Below are 16,348 nucleotides of genomic sequence, written 5' to 3' on the forward strand. Positions count from 1 at the left end.
TTCGTGGTCTTCAGGAGCACTGATTGTGGAGGTAGAGAGGAAGTTAACATGTGGAGTTCCAGCCTTGGAATTGACATGAGACCAGCCACATTGGGACTACAGGCTCATTATTTCCAACCTACCTTCAAGCCTGGTAGCCTCAGAAACCTTTGGTACATTTTGAGAATCCAGCAGATAATAATTCCATTTACAAGTGAGGAAATAGATCCAGAGAGGTTAGGCAACTTGTGCAAAGGCATAGAGGTAATAAACAGTGAAGCAAGGATTTAATCTCAAGTAAGGGATTTCTGTGGCTCTAGAGACCCTTTGCTATTGGTTCAGCAATGGTAACACATGCAAGAGGCTTTATGAACAAGAAGCCCATAGCTATCTCCAGTCCCTGAATGTGCACTCATGGGTCAGCTTAGATACTAAAGTGAAAAACAGGAAGTCTCCACAAAAGAAAAAGAAAAAAAAAGCAAAACTCTTAAAATCAAATCTAAATACATATGCAAATTATGTTGTCTATTATAATCAGGCACATAAGTGTATATAGTTGTATATGCAAAATTATTAAAATAAATTTGATTTCTATCACTTTTTATTTGAAAAACTATAATAATTATACTATAAGTTATTTCAAGTATGTATTATGTGTAATGTTATTATAATACATAATATTTCAATTATGGAAGATTTTATTTTAATTAAGTCATTTTTTTCATACAAAGGATAGGATATAGGCTCATTATTTGTCTTTGCAGAAGACTCAAGGTAAGATTATTAGGTTTATCAATTCATGGTTTAGTCCTATTGATAAAAAGAAACACCAGAGTGATTCTAAAAGGATAATTGATTTTGTTTCTACTGTCTTAATTTTGACTTATCCAACCAACTTATGTATAATTCATGAGAGTAACAACAGTAAGGGGAAACGTCCCAAGTCAGATCTGCCACTGGTGCTTCTGCTGAACAAAAGCCACCTGCTTCATTAGCTATTTTGCCAAGCCAAGGCGTAGCAGCAAGGTTTTAGGTTTCCTTCAAAACAAAAGCTTTTGAATAAGGAAGTTAGGTTAGATTAACAGGATATCAACTCAAATATACTTATTTTCTTAGGTTTTTCAAGTACACATTGGGGATGTATACTTGGAAGGCAAGGAAGGTAACCATGAAGACCAGGAAAGTCTTTGGGTGGGCAAGGAACTAGAAAATATAGAAGATAGCTAAAAGAGGAAGGACATTGGGGGCAGTGCCATGAGTAAAACAAGGGCAACAAAATTTTCTTAGTCTGTTTCTAGTTTCTAGCTTTTTTTTTTTTTTCTTCTTTTTTTGTGGTGCTGGGGATTGAACCCAGAGCTTTGAGCTTGCAAGGCAAGCACTCTACCAACTGAGCTATAGCCCCAGCCCCTGTTCTAGCTTTTTACTTACTTCTCTTTTTAGTCCCGTGCACTTTTGCTGTATATGTTTTAATGATATTAGTTGCGTGCAGTGTTATATTTTCCTAGAAGATTGACTTTTACCATCTATAAATTAAATGTTTTTTACTTTCAGTACTACTTCTTGCCACTCTGTGGTTGTTTGTTGTTTTGCAGTGTTGGGGTGATGGGTATCAAACCCAGAGTGTCGCATGCGTTAGGCAAGCACTCTATATCCCAGCCCTCAACTGCACTGTGATTGGAAGAACTTCGAATATCTTTGTAAAAGTTGACTCTCGCTGGGCGCAGTGATGCATACCTGTAATCCCAGCAGTTCGGGAAGCTGAGGCAGGAGGATTGCAAATTCAAAACCAGCTTCAGCAACGGCGAGGCCCTAAGCAACTCAGTGAGACCCTGACTCTAAATAAAATACAAAATAGGCCTGGGGATGTGACTCAGTGGTTGAGTGCCCCTGAGTTCAATCCCCAGTACCTTCCCCACCCCTCCCCACAAAAGTTGACTCTTGTAGGCAATAGTTGAATTTCTTTTTATCCCATTTTTATAATCTTTGCTTTTTAACTTGAATTATTTTACCATTTAGATTTAGCATAATTGGACATAAATGGTCTAAAATCTACCCTCTTATATATTGTTTTCTAGATGTCCTTTCTGTGTCTTCTGCATTCATCTTTTTTCTCTCCTTTTGGATTATTTTGTGTAATTCCATTTTATCTCTGTATTAACTTTAGTTTTATATTCTGTTACTATTCTTTCAATGGTTATCTGAGGTAATTAAAATTTTACTCATCAACATCTAAATTTATTTTATACTTACCAAAGTCTAATATAAAGTAGAAACTTTACCACCTTCCTGACAACCAGAGGAGCTTACAAACTCTTGCCCTTTTCCATCTTATGGATTATTCTTGCAAATTTTAATTTCATATGAATTTTAGACTCTACAAAACATTGTTATTGTTTTAGACTGATTAATTTACTTTTTCCAATGCATTTCTATTTTCCATTGCTCTTCATTCTTTTCTACATTTCTGAGATAGTATTTGGTATTATTTTTTTCTGCTTAATGAACCCCTTTACCATTTCTTTTAATTGTCATTGACAGTTGCATGATGCCAAGATCAATTTTCATTTTTTTAAGACACATGAACTACCAGGGGTGGTAGCACATGCCCACAATCCCAGCTTCTTAGGAGGCTAAGGTAGTTTGAGGTCAGCTCAGCAATTTAGCAAGACCCTGTCTCAACGTAAGATAAAAAAGGAGGGGTTGGGATGTAGTTCAGTGGTAAAGTGCTTGCATAGCATGCACAAGGCCCCGGATTTGATCCAGTACTTAATTCTTTATCATTCAAAGAAAATAATTTTATTAGATATACAGTTAGTTTTCTTTCTTTTTTTTTTTTTTTTTTTTCCTTTTTTGCAGTACTGGGCATTGAACTCAGGGGCCCTCTACCACTGAGCTACAAACTCAGCCCTTTTTAAAATTTTGAGATAGAGTCACTGAGGTTGGCCTCCTCCAACTTGGAGTTCTCTTGCCTTAGCCTCCAGGTCACTGGGGTTACAGGTCTTTACCACCACACCAAGCTGTCTAATAATCTTTTATTATGTCCTTTGGGTTTCAAGTTTTGCTCTTCTTTTTTCTAGCTTCTTCTTTCTTCTTACCCTTATCCCTTCCCTCTTTCCCTCCCCCCTTTGGTACTGGAGATTTAACCCATGGGTGCTTTACCACTGAGCTACATCCCCAACCCTTTTTATTTTTGAGATAGGGTCTCACTAAGGTGCTGAGGGCCTTGCTAAATTGCTGAGGCTGTCCTTGAACTTGTGACCCTCCTGACTCAGCCTCTGGAACTGCTGGAATTATAGGCATGTATCACCTCTGGCTCTTTTTCTGTAGTTTCTTAAGGAGAAACTTTAGGTTTTTGATTTGTGACCTTTCCTTTTGCTCCGAAGCACTGCTTTAGTTGTGTCCTGTAAGTTTGATATGCTGTATATTTGTTCTCATTCTTTAGTACTTTCTAATTTCCCTAATGATTTTCTTTTTGAACACCTGGTTATTTAGGAGTATGTCATCTAATTGCCACATATTTGTGAATCTCTCAAATGTCTGTCTGTAGTCAATTTTTAATTTCATTCCATTGTTGATTGAACAACCTCCTCTGTATGATTTCAGGTCCTGAGCCATGTTTCATATGTTTATGACCTAACATATGGTCTATCCCAGAATGCTCCTTATCCTTTTGAGAAGAGTGTATGCTCTGCTGCTGTGGATGAAATGTTCTATAAATATATCTGTTAGGTCTTTTTTTTCCCCATTTTATTGTATCTATTTTCCTTTTCTTTTTTCTTTCCACATCTGTTAGTTCTAATTGGCATATTGTTCCAGTTTTCTATTTATTTTTCTATTTTCTATTTTTAATTTTTTAAAAACATTTTTAGTTGTAGATGGACACAATCCCTTTATTTATTTTTATTTGGTGCTGAGGAATGAACCCAATGCCTCATACATGGTAGACAAGTGCTCTACCACTGAGTCACAACTCCAGCCTCTATTTCTTTCTTGACCTGCTATTTGTTCTATTATGAAAAGTAACAAATTGAAGTTTCCAACTGTTATTCTTTTCAGTTCTGTCAGTTTTTGCTTGGAGCATTTGGGCTGTTAATTACATATGCTTTATAATTGCTACATCTTACTGATGAATTGGTCCTTCGATCATTAAAATATGTCCCTTTTTCTGGACACAGTGGTATGCACCTGAAACCCCAGCACTCAGTGGGCTGAGGTGGGAGGCTCATTTGTCTCCAGAAATTTGAGACCAGCCTGGACAACAGAGTGACACCCCATCTTTAAAAAAGAAAGAAGGAAAAGTTCCTCTTTATACCTAGTAAGAATTTTTGTCTTAGAATCTATTTTGGAGAATATTAGAATAGCCACTACGTTTCTTTTGGTTACCATATACACAGTATTTTTTACTAATCTTTTATTTTCAACATATTTTTGACATTGACTCTAAAGTGTACCACTTAAAGGCAGCATATAGTTGGATTGTTTTTATGTTTTGTGGTGCTAGGATTGAACCCAGAGCCTTGTGTACCCAGTGGCCTGAGCTACTGGATCATACATTTTAAAATCCCTTCTACCAGTCTCTCACTTTTGAATGGCATGTTCAATCCATTTAAGGTAGTTACTATTAAGGATTTATGTCTGCCATTTTGCTGTTTCCTCTCCTTTTTGTCCACTATTTTCCATAGTTGCCATATCTGCTGTTCTCTTATATATAGATATTTTCTTATGTTCCATTTTAACTCTTCTGTCATTTATTTTCTTATATATACATATCTTGAATCATTTCCTTTTGTTTGCAAGGATTATAATTGTCTAATATAACAATCTAGTTCAGATTAATGCCAACTTAATATCAACAGTGTACAAAATCTTGCTCATACATAGCTGTCCTCTTCCCCCTTCTGTGGTGTTGCCATGCAAATTATATATTCATACATGCATGACACAGATTTGATAGCTATATGCAGTTGCTATTTAAATCAGAAAGGAGGAAAAAGAATTATAAACAAAATATATTTATATCACCTTTTATTAACCTAGTTACCTTAACCAGTGTTCTTTGGTTTTTTTTTGCATGGACTCAAGTTACTCTCTAGTGTTTTTTCATTTCATCATGATGACCTTCTTTAATATTTCTTGTGTGACAGGTTTCCTAATGCCAAATTATCTGTTTTGTTTTTCTTGGAAAGACTTATAGTCTCCTTCATTTTTGAAGGATAGTTTTGTTGGGTGTAGAATTTTTGGTTGACAATAGTTTTCTTTCAGCACTTTAAATGTCTTCTCATGGACTTCTGACCTCCATGATTTGTGATGAGAAATCAGTTGCTAATCTTCTGAAAGATCCATGTGATGTCTTGGTGTTGTCTCTCTGAGATTCTCTCTCTCTTTTTTTAAATACCTTTAATTAATTAATTAATTTATTCATTATGTGGTGCTGAGGATCGAACCCAGTGCCTCATTGTGTGCTCGGCAAGACCACTACCAGTGAGTCATAACCCCAGGCCTTCTTTGGGTTTTGATAATTGAATTATGATGTGTATATGTGGATCTTTTTGAGTTTGTCCTTCTTGGGCTTTGATGAGTTTCTTGGATGTATAGATTAATGTTTTCCAGCAAATTTAAGAGGTTTTCATTGTTTCTTCAAATATCCTGTCCCCTTCTCTTTTTCTAGGACTCCCATTATGTGTAAGTTGGTACACATCAGATGATGATATCCCATAGGTCACTAATGCTCAGAACTTTTCTTCTTTCTTCTTTTCTATTTCTGGGTCAATCTCAGCTGACTTATTTTCAAGTTTGCTGAGTCTTTGTCTGGCTTAATCAGATCTGCTCGAGTTTGTCTAAGGAATTTTTTACTTTAGGTACTGCACTTTTTTACTTTTTACTTTTTTTTTTTTTTTTTTTTGTACTGAGAATTGAACCCAGGGGTGTATTAAGCTACACCCCCAGCCCTTTTTATTTTAAGACTGGATATCGATTGAATTACTGAGGCTGGCCTCAAATTTACAATCCTCCTGCCTCAGCCTTCAGAGTCACTGGGATTACCAGCATGTGCCCCTACACCCTGCTAGTTATTGCACTTTTCAACTCCAGAATTTCCATTTGGTTCTTATAATTTCTATTTCCTTATTGATATTCTCTATTTGTTGAGACATTATTTTCTTATTTTTTTAAGAACCCTTCAATCTCATGCTTTTCTTGATTATATAAACAAACATGGTTTCTTTAGCTCTTCAAATATATTTAAAATAGCTGAAAACAACTAAGTTTTATGGGCACACATTTTTTAAATTGTACCATTTAATTTTTTTTAATTTGCTAATTAAATTTGCCAACAATTTTGATGTTTAGTCTTTAATGTTGATGCCATTTATATTTTGAATGACTCTTTTTAAGTGGAATTCATATTACATAAAGGCAACCATTTTAAAGTATATAATTCAGTGGCATTTAATATATTTAATAAGGTGCCTGGGTAGCTCAGTTGGTAAAGCATTAAGACTATTCATATAGGCAATCATTCCCCAATAATTGCTTCACTCCAGACTTGGTTCCAAATCAATTCGCTGTTTCTTTTTTCCTTTTTTTTAAAGTTGTAGGTGGACACAAAACCTTTTTTTTTTAATGTGGTGCTGAGGATCGAACCCAGGGCCTCATGCGTGCTAGGCGAGTGCCCTCACTGAGCCACAACCCCAGCCCTCCCAATTCGCTGCATCTATGGAGTTACCTGTTCTGAATATTTCATAAAAATGGAATCATGCAATGTGTGAACTTTTGTCTTAGTTTACTGAGCACAATGTTTTTGAGTTTCTTCCACATACTAGCCTGCACCAGTACTTAAATTTTTATGGCTGAGTAATGCATCACAAATATATGTCACATTTTGTCAAGCCATTCATATACTGATAGGCATTTGGGTTGTTCATTTGGCTCTTGTAAATGGTGCTGCTGTATTTGTCCTGATTTTTGTGTGGATGCAGGTTTTATTTTCTTGTGTCAGGTACTTAGGAGTGAAATTGCTGGGCAGTCCTAATGATTTTAGGACTCACCTTTTTTCACAGTGCCAAATCATTTTACACTCCCTCTAGCAACCTACAAGGGTTCCCCATCCCAAAAGCTTCTCCGACACTTGACCTTTTTCTGTATTTTTTGGTGAAGTTCATTCTCATGAATGTGAAGGGGTCTCTCTTGTGGTTTTTTTTCTTTTTTTTTTGTTTATTTATTTATTTTTATTGTAAACAAATGGGATACATGTTGTTTCTCTGTACATGGCGTAAAGGCATACCATTTGTGTAATCATAAATTTACATAGAGTAATGTTGTTTGATTCATTTTGTTATTTTTTCCTTTCCCCCCCCCCTCCCACCCCTCTTTACCCTCTATACAGTAGTTCCTTCCTCCATACTTGCCCCCCTCCCTAACCCTAACTCTAACCCTAACACTAACCCTTCCCTCCCCCCCATTATGTGTCATCCTCCACTTATTAGCGATATCATTCGTCCTTTGGCTTTTTGAGATTGGCTTATCTCACTTAGCATGATATTCTCCAATTTCATCCATTTGCCTGCAAATGCCATAATTTTATCATTCTTTATGGCTGAGTAATATTCCATTGTATATATATACCACAGTTTCTTTATCCACTCATCAATTGAAGGGCATCTAGGTTGGTTCCACAGTCTGGCTATTGTGAATTGAGCAGCTATGAACATTGATGTGGCTGTATCTCTGTTGTATGCTGATTTTAAGTCCTTTGGGTATAGGCCAAGGAGTGGGATAGCTGGGTCAAATGGAGGATCCATTCCAAGTTTTCTAAGGAATCTCCACACTGCTTTCCAGAGTGGCTGCACTAATTTGCAGCCCCACCAGCAATGTATGAGTGTACCTTTCTCCCCACATCCTCGCCAACACCTGTTGTTGCTCGTATTCTTGATAATCGCCATTCTAATTGGGGTGAGATGGAATCTTAGGGTAGTTTTGATTTGCATTTCTCTTATTACTAGAGATGTTGAGCATTTTTCCATATGTTTGTTGATTGCTTGTAGATCTTCTTCTGTGAAGTGTCTATTCATTTCCTTAGCCCATTTGTTGACTGGATTATTTGAATTCTTGGAGTAGAGTTTTTTGAGTTCTTTATAGATTCTGGAGATTAGTGCTCTATCTGAAGTATGATTGGCAAAGATATTCTCCCACTCTGTAGGCTCTTTCTTCGCATTGCTGATAGTTTCCTTTGCTGAGAGAAAGCTTTTTAGTTTGAATCTATCCCAGTGGTTGATTCTAGCTTTTATTTCTTGTGCTATGGGAGTCCTGTTAAGGAAGTCTGGTCCTAGACCAACAAGGTGAAGATTTGGACCTACTTTTTCCTTCTATAATCTGCAGGGTCTCTGGTCTGATTCCGAGGTCCTTAATCCATTTTGAGTTTAGTTTCGTGCATGGTGAGAGATATGGGTTTAGTTTCATTCTGTTGCATATGGATTTCCAATTCTCCCAGCACCATTTGTTGAAGAGGCTATCTTTTCTCCATTGCATATTTTTGGCACCTTTGTCTAGTATGAGAAAATTGTATTTATTTGGGTTTGTGTCTGTGTCCTCTATTCTGTACCATTGATCTACCTTTCTATTTTGGTACCAATACCATGCCGTTTTTGTTACTATTGCTTTGCAGTAGAGTTGAAGATCTGGTATTGCAATACCCCCTGTTTCACTCTTCCTGCTAAGGATTGCTTTAGCTATTCTGGATTTCTTATTCTTCCAGATGAATTTCATGATTGCTTGCTCTATTTCTGTAAGGTACGTCATTGGGATTTTAATTGGAATTGCATTGAATTTGTATAGCACTTTAGGTAGTATGGCCATTTTGACAATATTAATTCTTCTTATCCAAGAACATGGGAGATCTTTCCATCTTCTAAGGTGTTCTTTAATTTCTTTCCTTAGTGTTGTATAGTACTCATTGTAGAGGTCTTTCACCTCTTTTGTGAGATTGATTCCCAAGTATTTTATTTTTTTCGAGGCTATTGTGAATGGGGTCTCTTGTGGTTTTGAGTTGCATTTTTCTTGTGATTATTTTGATGGCATGGATATCTTCTGAATTTACCCTGTTTGGAATTTGATAAACTTCTTGGATGTGTATATTCAAAAATTTTAACAAATTTGAAGTGTTTGGGGCCATTACTTCAACTTTCTGTCCCTGTCTCTTTTCTCCTTGAACTCCAATTTTGCAAATATTGATATGTTTGGTGGTAAACGACAGGTCTCTTGTTGGATAATTTCTAACAACCTAGTCTGAGCTCCACTGATTCTTTCTACTGTATCTATGGCTTGCTCACATCTGCTATCGGAACCCTTTAGTGATTCTTTTTCACTCATTATTGTACTTTTCAGCTCCTAATTTGTCTGGCTCCTTTTTATAGTTTCTTTATTGATATTCTCTATTTGTTAAGACATTGCTTTCCTGGATTCCTTTAGTTCTTTGAATATATTTGAGATAGTTGCTTAAAATTTTTGTCTAGTACAGATAGGAGTAAGAAGTTAAAATATGCTATTGCACAGTAGGGTGACAAAAGATAACAATATTATACTGTACTTTTCAATAAAGCTGGAAGAAAGGGTTTGGAATAGTTTCACTATAAAGAGATGATAATTGGCTGGATGCAGTTGTGCACAGTTGTCATGTAAGTGACTTGGGAGGCTGAGGTAATAGTATTGCAAGTTTGAGGTCATCCTTCAGCAACTCAATGAGGCCCTAAGCAACTTAGGCCTTGACTCAAAATAAAAATAAAAAAGCTGGGGATGTAGCTCAGTAGTAAAATGCCCCTGGGTTCAATCCCCTGTACAAGGAAAAAAAAAGAAAAAAGAAAAAAAATTGAGGACATAGATATGTTTAACTTGGTATTAAACATTACACATGCATCCATGTATTGAAATATCACATGGTACTCCATAAATGTGTAATTTTTAGGTCTTACTTATGTTTAAAAGTTTAAAGAATATCACTGTGGAATTAAAAAAAAATACAAGTCCAATGCATACTTTCTCAGAGTTTATTTCTTCTGTGAATGGGTCATGCTTTACTTACATGCATCATTTTGTTGAAAGGTGAGCATTTTGAATCTTTAATGCAATGATTCTGGAAATCATATTCTTCAGTTCTCAATGGCTTTGTTGTTTGCTGTGGGTTAAGGTGGCCTAGTGACTTTTCTAAGCTTTTTTTTTTTTTTTGGTACCAGGAATTGAACTTGGGGACACTCAAACTACTGAGCCACATCCCAGCCCTATTTGTATTTTTTTTTAGAGACAGAGTCTCACTGAGTTGCTTACGAGACCTCACTTTTGCTGAGGTTGGCTTTGAACTTGTGATCCTCCTGAGTCGCTGGGATCACAGGCATGCGCCACCACGCCAGGCTCTAAGCTGATTTTGTAGTCTTTTTGTTTTTCTTATGTGGTCTCTAAGCTCTCTTCTTTTTGCTTATGTTCAGCTAATGTGTTGACAGATTTCCTTGAAGACCAGTCACCCAAAATATAAATAAAACAAGAAAAAACCCTCCTAGATTTGTATCTTGGCTGTAATGGCCTGCACCTTCAGTGCTTAGCCAGGCCATTTAAAATCTGCTGTGTCCTTTACTTCTTGCTTACACAGCCTAGAGAGCCGACAGGTGGAAGCTCCATCTCAGTCTTTCTCACTGCAACACACCATGGGCATGTGGCTTCCTAGGTGCCCCAGCTTATGTGGGAGCTTTGGATGACCCCATTTCCCTAAGAAATTCTCCCCACTGCTTTTCCGCTCAGGCTTTAGGCATTTCTTTCTTCGTTCAACTGTATCTGTTGGCCCCAGGTGGCAGTGGGTTGTTCATTTGTCTTGTTTTTGAGAAATGCTTGCCACTTTCTTGAGTTTTGAGTTAGTGACACAAAATCAGTGTCCTAGCATGTCCTTCAGTTGTCTCAAATTAGAACAATCTTTTGAGAATAAAGCCTCTCTGCTCCCTAGCTTCCAGGGACCATCAGGAACCCCTGAGGAGAATGTGGGCTGCCTTTCTCAGGACTACTGAAGAGACTCTGAGACGGGGAGAGGATGGTGAAGACCACGTAAAATACCACAATGCTTTCCTGTTGTTTCTCAGGATTGCCCTCTTCTTGGCATATGCTTGGTAGCTACAAACCTTCAATTGTTCCCAGAGTTAGGACATTGTTTCTCAACGTTTTTGCTTGATTTTTTTCATTGTTTCTGTGAAGGAACATGTCCTTGTTCCCCCAGTCACACCTTTTAGTAACAGTCCTGGGACTGAACCCATGGGAGCCTACCACCAAGCTACATCCCGCTTTTTATTTTTTTGAGACAGGGTTTCACTAAGTTACCTGGGCCAGCTTCAAACTTATTGATCCTCCTCCTTCAGGCTACTGATTTGCTGGGATTACATACTCTGTCATTTTAGTGGATGCAACTCTTACTTATTTTTTGAGTGCCTAACATTGTATATGTAAATTTGGACAGCTAATTTATGGCTCTGGATGTTAACATTTTATGGATTTTTTCCCCCTTCTGTCAGGCAGTTAAATTAGGTGCATTAACATTCACAAATAAGTTTAAAATGGAATGGAACGAGATGATTTAAAGCTGGACTTCAGGCCATGTGTGCAGTCTATTTCTCATTAATCTTACACCTAAGGAATAGCCCCTCGGAATGCAACTGGAAGCTTGGCATGTTTACCAGGGATATTATTCCTTGGTGGTACCTACGTAGAAGTTCATTTTAGTAGTTCTAAGGCAGTTTGCTAAACTCAATAATTGCCAGATAAGAAATTATAAGGCAAGCAAGTTAACGAGGAAACCAAATTTATTAATTATGGATGTTCCAATGGCAGTTTATTAGATATTATCATAGCTTATGTTAACACCTGTTGGCAGAAAAATTATATCCTTTATTTTTACTAAAATAATTAATACTTCTGCAAGGTAAATGTCATTCCTCAAAGTAGCAAATTTTCTAATTCTCCAATATGGCTATCAAAGTCATTTTTCTAAAATGTACACACTAAACTTTGATGTGGACACAAAATTCCTTTTACATGCTCTGGTTCATGTTAAAATACGGTCACCAGCTCAAAAATGACAGGGTTCTTTTAAAGGTTAAGATTTCAACAAAGAAAAAAATATATATATACACATACTTTATTATATACAAAGAACAACAAAAAGATAAGCAAAAGAATATAAATTTTAGTCATAACTGATAATTTTGAAAATTCTTTAAATCACAGTGACCTCCTCCAAAAGACAAAGGCCTTAGGATGGGGCCTCAAAGCCATGAATCAGAATTCTAGGCAGTTCTCCTGAATAGCAATTTATATTCCAGAGAATCTGGTTTTTGTGTGGGGCTAATAAAGGAATGACATGCTTTCATAGCTAGGGAAAACCAATTAAAGTATCCCTGAAGCTTGAAAGGATACTGCCAGGGTTGTGTTTATCATTGACAGTAGTAATTTTAGACATAATCACTGAAAAATGTTTAAGATTTCTGGGTAAAATTCTGGGTTTCTCATAATAAGAAAGGAAACTTTATAGTTCAACATATGGTTTGGTGATGAATGAAAAGGAAGAAAGTGAACTAAGGAGAAGGGAAAATAGTTTATGGAAGAGGCAAGAAAATAATAGACTTAACTAGGACTCATCAAGAAAATAAATGAGTTCGTCCCTTCCAAGGCCAAGTATTTATCTATGTAAGTTCAAGCCTAGAACAACACAGTACCTGTATGTTCTATATTTAATAATGTATAAGAAAAATACTTTTCATTTGTTGTAGAAAGTATACTTTATATGAAAAGCTAGAAACACATTTACTCAATGCAAATCCCAAATGAAACCCAATTTAATATACAGAAATTATAGGGATGACCAAAAAATAGATATTAAATTCAACTACACTTACTGTACTGTCTTGACATATTCTATTCCTTTTTAATCTGTACACAAGGCTCAAGTTCTAGGGTTTCAGGTTTTATTTTTTATTTTTCTTAAAAAATAATCTCAATTCTCAAGTTAACTAAAGATTTATCTGGGCTCGTAATGGTAATCTGCTCTTTGTAACAAAGTGCTCTGTAGATTCTTCCATTTTAGACCTCTCCACTGGGTTAATGCCTTTGTTTTCTTTGTCTTTTCCATGTGATTTTTTATGCTGTGGATTTAAGAGGAGAAATTAAGTCAATATAATATAATGTTTTATACACATTAACTATTTTAATTTCAAAGTTCTCTGGGTTGTAGGCATGAAAGCTTAAGTATGGAAAAATTCAGAAAAAGTTCAATATAAATTTGATCAAACTATATTTCTGGCAAGTACAGGTGAATGGCTTCTTTGTATTATCACTAATGGAAGGAGCTAGGTAAAAGAAATATTAGTTTTCTGCATTATTTTCTAAGACAAAATTGTAAATTTTACTGTAGGGAGTGGTTCTCAACAAAGGCTGATTTTTCTACCCAATGGACAGGTAGCAATGTCTGGAAATGTTTTTGGTTGTTACAAGTAGGAAGCCGGTGCTACTGAATTCTAGTGGGTAGAAGCCACAAATGCTACTAAACATCATACAACTACATACAACTACGACAAAATTATCCAGTTTTAAATATAAATAGTGCTGCTGAGATACCCTGCTGAGGGAAACAAGGATTTATTATTATTTACAAAAATCAATTCATTTTTGTCAGAGAAGCTGGTATATGGGCTACTTAAGAAACTTCGGTGTATCCAGAGACACCACTGGTGTATGTAGTATCTCATACTAGATAAAGGCACATTAAACATACATTGGAGGAAAGATAGCCTATTCAACAAATGGTGCTGGGAAACTAGAAATCCATATGTAGCAAAATGAAATTAAACCCCTATCTTTCACCCTGCACAAGACTCAATTCAAAGTGGATCAAGGACTGGGCATTTACTAGAAGAAAAAGTAGGCCCAAATCTCCATCATGATGGCTAGGGAACTGAATTCCTCAACAAGATTCCTAAAGCACAAGAAGTAAAATCAAGAATCGATAAATGAAATGGTATCAGACTAAAACTTTTCTTCACAGCAAAGGAACAATCAAGAATGTGAAGAAGAGCCCACAGAATGGGAGAAAAATCTTTGCCACCTAAGTCAGAACATTAATCTCCAGGATATATAAAGAACTCAAAAAACTTAACACTAAAAAAGCAAATAACCCAATCAATAAATGGGCTAAGAACTGAACAGGCACTTCACAGAAACAAAAATACAATCAGTTAACAAATATATGAAAAAATGTTCAACATCTCTAGCAACTACAGAAATGCAAATTAAAAGTACACTGAGATTCCATCTCACTCTAGTCAGAATGGCAATTATTAAGAATACAATAAATGTTAGTGAGGATGAGGCAGGGGAAAGGTACACTCATAAATTACTGGTGGGACTGCAAATTGGTGCAACCACTCTGGAAAGCAGTATGAAGATTTCTCAGAAAATTTGAAATGGAGCCACCGTTTGACCCAATCATCCCACTCCTTAGCATATACTCAAAGGACTTAAATCAGCATGCTACAGTGACACAGGCACATCAATGTTTATAGCAGCTCAATTTACAATATCTAATCTATGGAACCAATCTAGATGCCCTTCAACAGATGAATGGATGAAGGAAATGTGGTATATACACAATGGAATATTACTCAGCCATAAAGAAGAATGGAATTATGACATCTGATGATAAAGAGACTATCATGCTAAGTGAAATAAACCAATCCCCAAAAAACAAAGGCCGAATGTTCTCTGATATGCTAACACACAATGGGGTGGGGATGGGAGAAAGAGAATAGAAGTTCAGTGGATTAGACAAAAGGAAATGAAGAAAAGGGAGGAGGATGGGAATAGGAAAGACAGTAGAATGAATTGGACATAACTTTCCTATGTTCACATATGAATACACGACCTGTGTAACTCCACATCATATACAACTACAAGAATGCAATCCTGGTTTTTCAAGATGGTGGACTAGAGGGTGGCTGCATTTCATGTTGCTCCAGGACTCAGGATTCAAGAAGAGGAGATATTGAGAGACTTGGAACCAACTCAAAGCTGCTGGGTGAGTCTCTCCCCTTGGGGAGGTGTCCCGGATGGGGCGGTAGTCCCAGAACGCTGGGAACTCCGTGAAGTAGAGTTGCCCAATGAGACACCCCTCCCCCCGCTGGAGCAGTAAACTCGGACAACTGGGAGCATCGAAGAGGAGGCTGCTCAGCACAGTGCTTGGACTCGGAGTGACTGCACCGGGGCTCCAGGCAGCTGCCAGAAGGAGGAGGTGAGCAGCAAGTTGCTTGGACTCAGAGCAACAGCACCGGAACTCCAGGTGGCTGCCCAGAGGAGGAGGAACCTGGCAGGTCGCTTGGACTCGGAGCGACTGCACGGGAACACACCAGACGGCTGCTTGGAGGAGAATACGTGCAGTGACTTGCTTGGATTCGGAGCAACTGCACCGGAACACAGGGCGGCTACCCGGAGGAGGAGGCATGCAGCGGGTCACTTGGACTCAGAGAGACTGCACTGGGGCTCCAGGTGGCTGCTCAGAGGAGGAGCCACACAGCCAGGCGATTAGGTGCAGAGCACGGTCCCAGGCCCTAGGCAGCACTTGGTGGAAGAGCTGCACAGAGACAAGATTAGGGGCGGAGCAAAGTTTCCAGGACTGAGGGCAGGTTCTTTGAGGAGGGGCAGCCTAAGGAGACTCTTCTGCGCAGGGAGAGGCTCCCAGGCCCAGGAGGTAGGTCTGAACCCCTGGGAATGTTGCAGAGGAAGGCTGCCCAGTCCAGGTGGTAGTAGTGGATTGAGGGGAACCTCTAGGAGGGGAACTGCCAGCGAGACCTCCCCACCGGGTGAGTCTTCCCTGCCGGGTGAGGTTTTTTCCACAAGGATGGTAAAACCAGAGACACAGGCCCAAACAGGCCTTGCCTCAGCCCGCAGCCTAGTTCCCCTTTGGATGACCACTGGTCAATAAGTGGAGGCACCTCTGCTCACTAGCAGGGAATATACCCCACCTGAAGGCCACCACCCCTAGAGAGGCAGCTTCCTTGTGGAGCACCGCATTATCAACTTCCTCCAAGACTTCAGCCTACTGAAGGCTAAGCGGGGGATATATATAGAAATCTTCAGGGACATTGTAAGTCAATAGAGGAAATCTGCAATATCTCAGCGGTCAACTGATACCTGAACAATATGAGAAAACAAGGAAAGAAAATGCTGCAAACAAATCTAGATGTTACATCAATAAAACCCAATGACAGCATGGCAGAAGAAATGACAGAAAAGGAGTTCAGAATGTACATAATTAAAATGATCAGAGAAGCAAACGATGAGATGAAAGAGC

The 16,348-nt window shown here is 37.8% G+C and overlaps 1 protein-coding gene across 1 annotated transcript in view; it reads right to left on the bottom strand.

The window, feature by feature from the left end:
• Positions 1-11,773: 11,773 nt before the first annotated feature.
• KIF11 (kinesin family member 11) overlaps positions 11,774-16,348 on the bottom strand; it is a 55,545-nt gene continuing 50,970 nt past the window's right edge. Inside the window, 1 exon segment of the mRNA XM_079137583.1 lies at positions 11,774-13,148. Within this exon segment, the coding sequence (XP_078993709.1) occupies positions 13,017-13,148 (132 nt within the window). The 3' untranslated portion in view covers positions 11,774-13,016.

Source organism: Sciurus vulgaris (genome assembly GCF_902686455.1).
Source record: "Sciurus vulgaris genome assembly, chromosome: 4".
Lineage (NCBI taxonomy): Eukaryota > Metazoa > Chordata > Mammalia > Rodentia > Sciuridae > Sciurus > Sciurus vulgaris.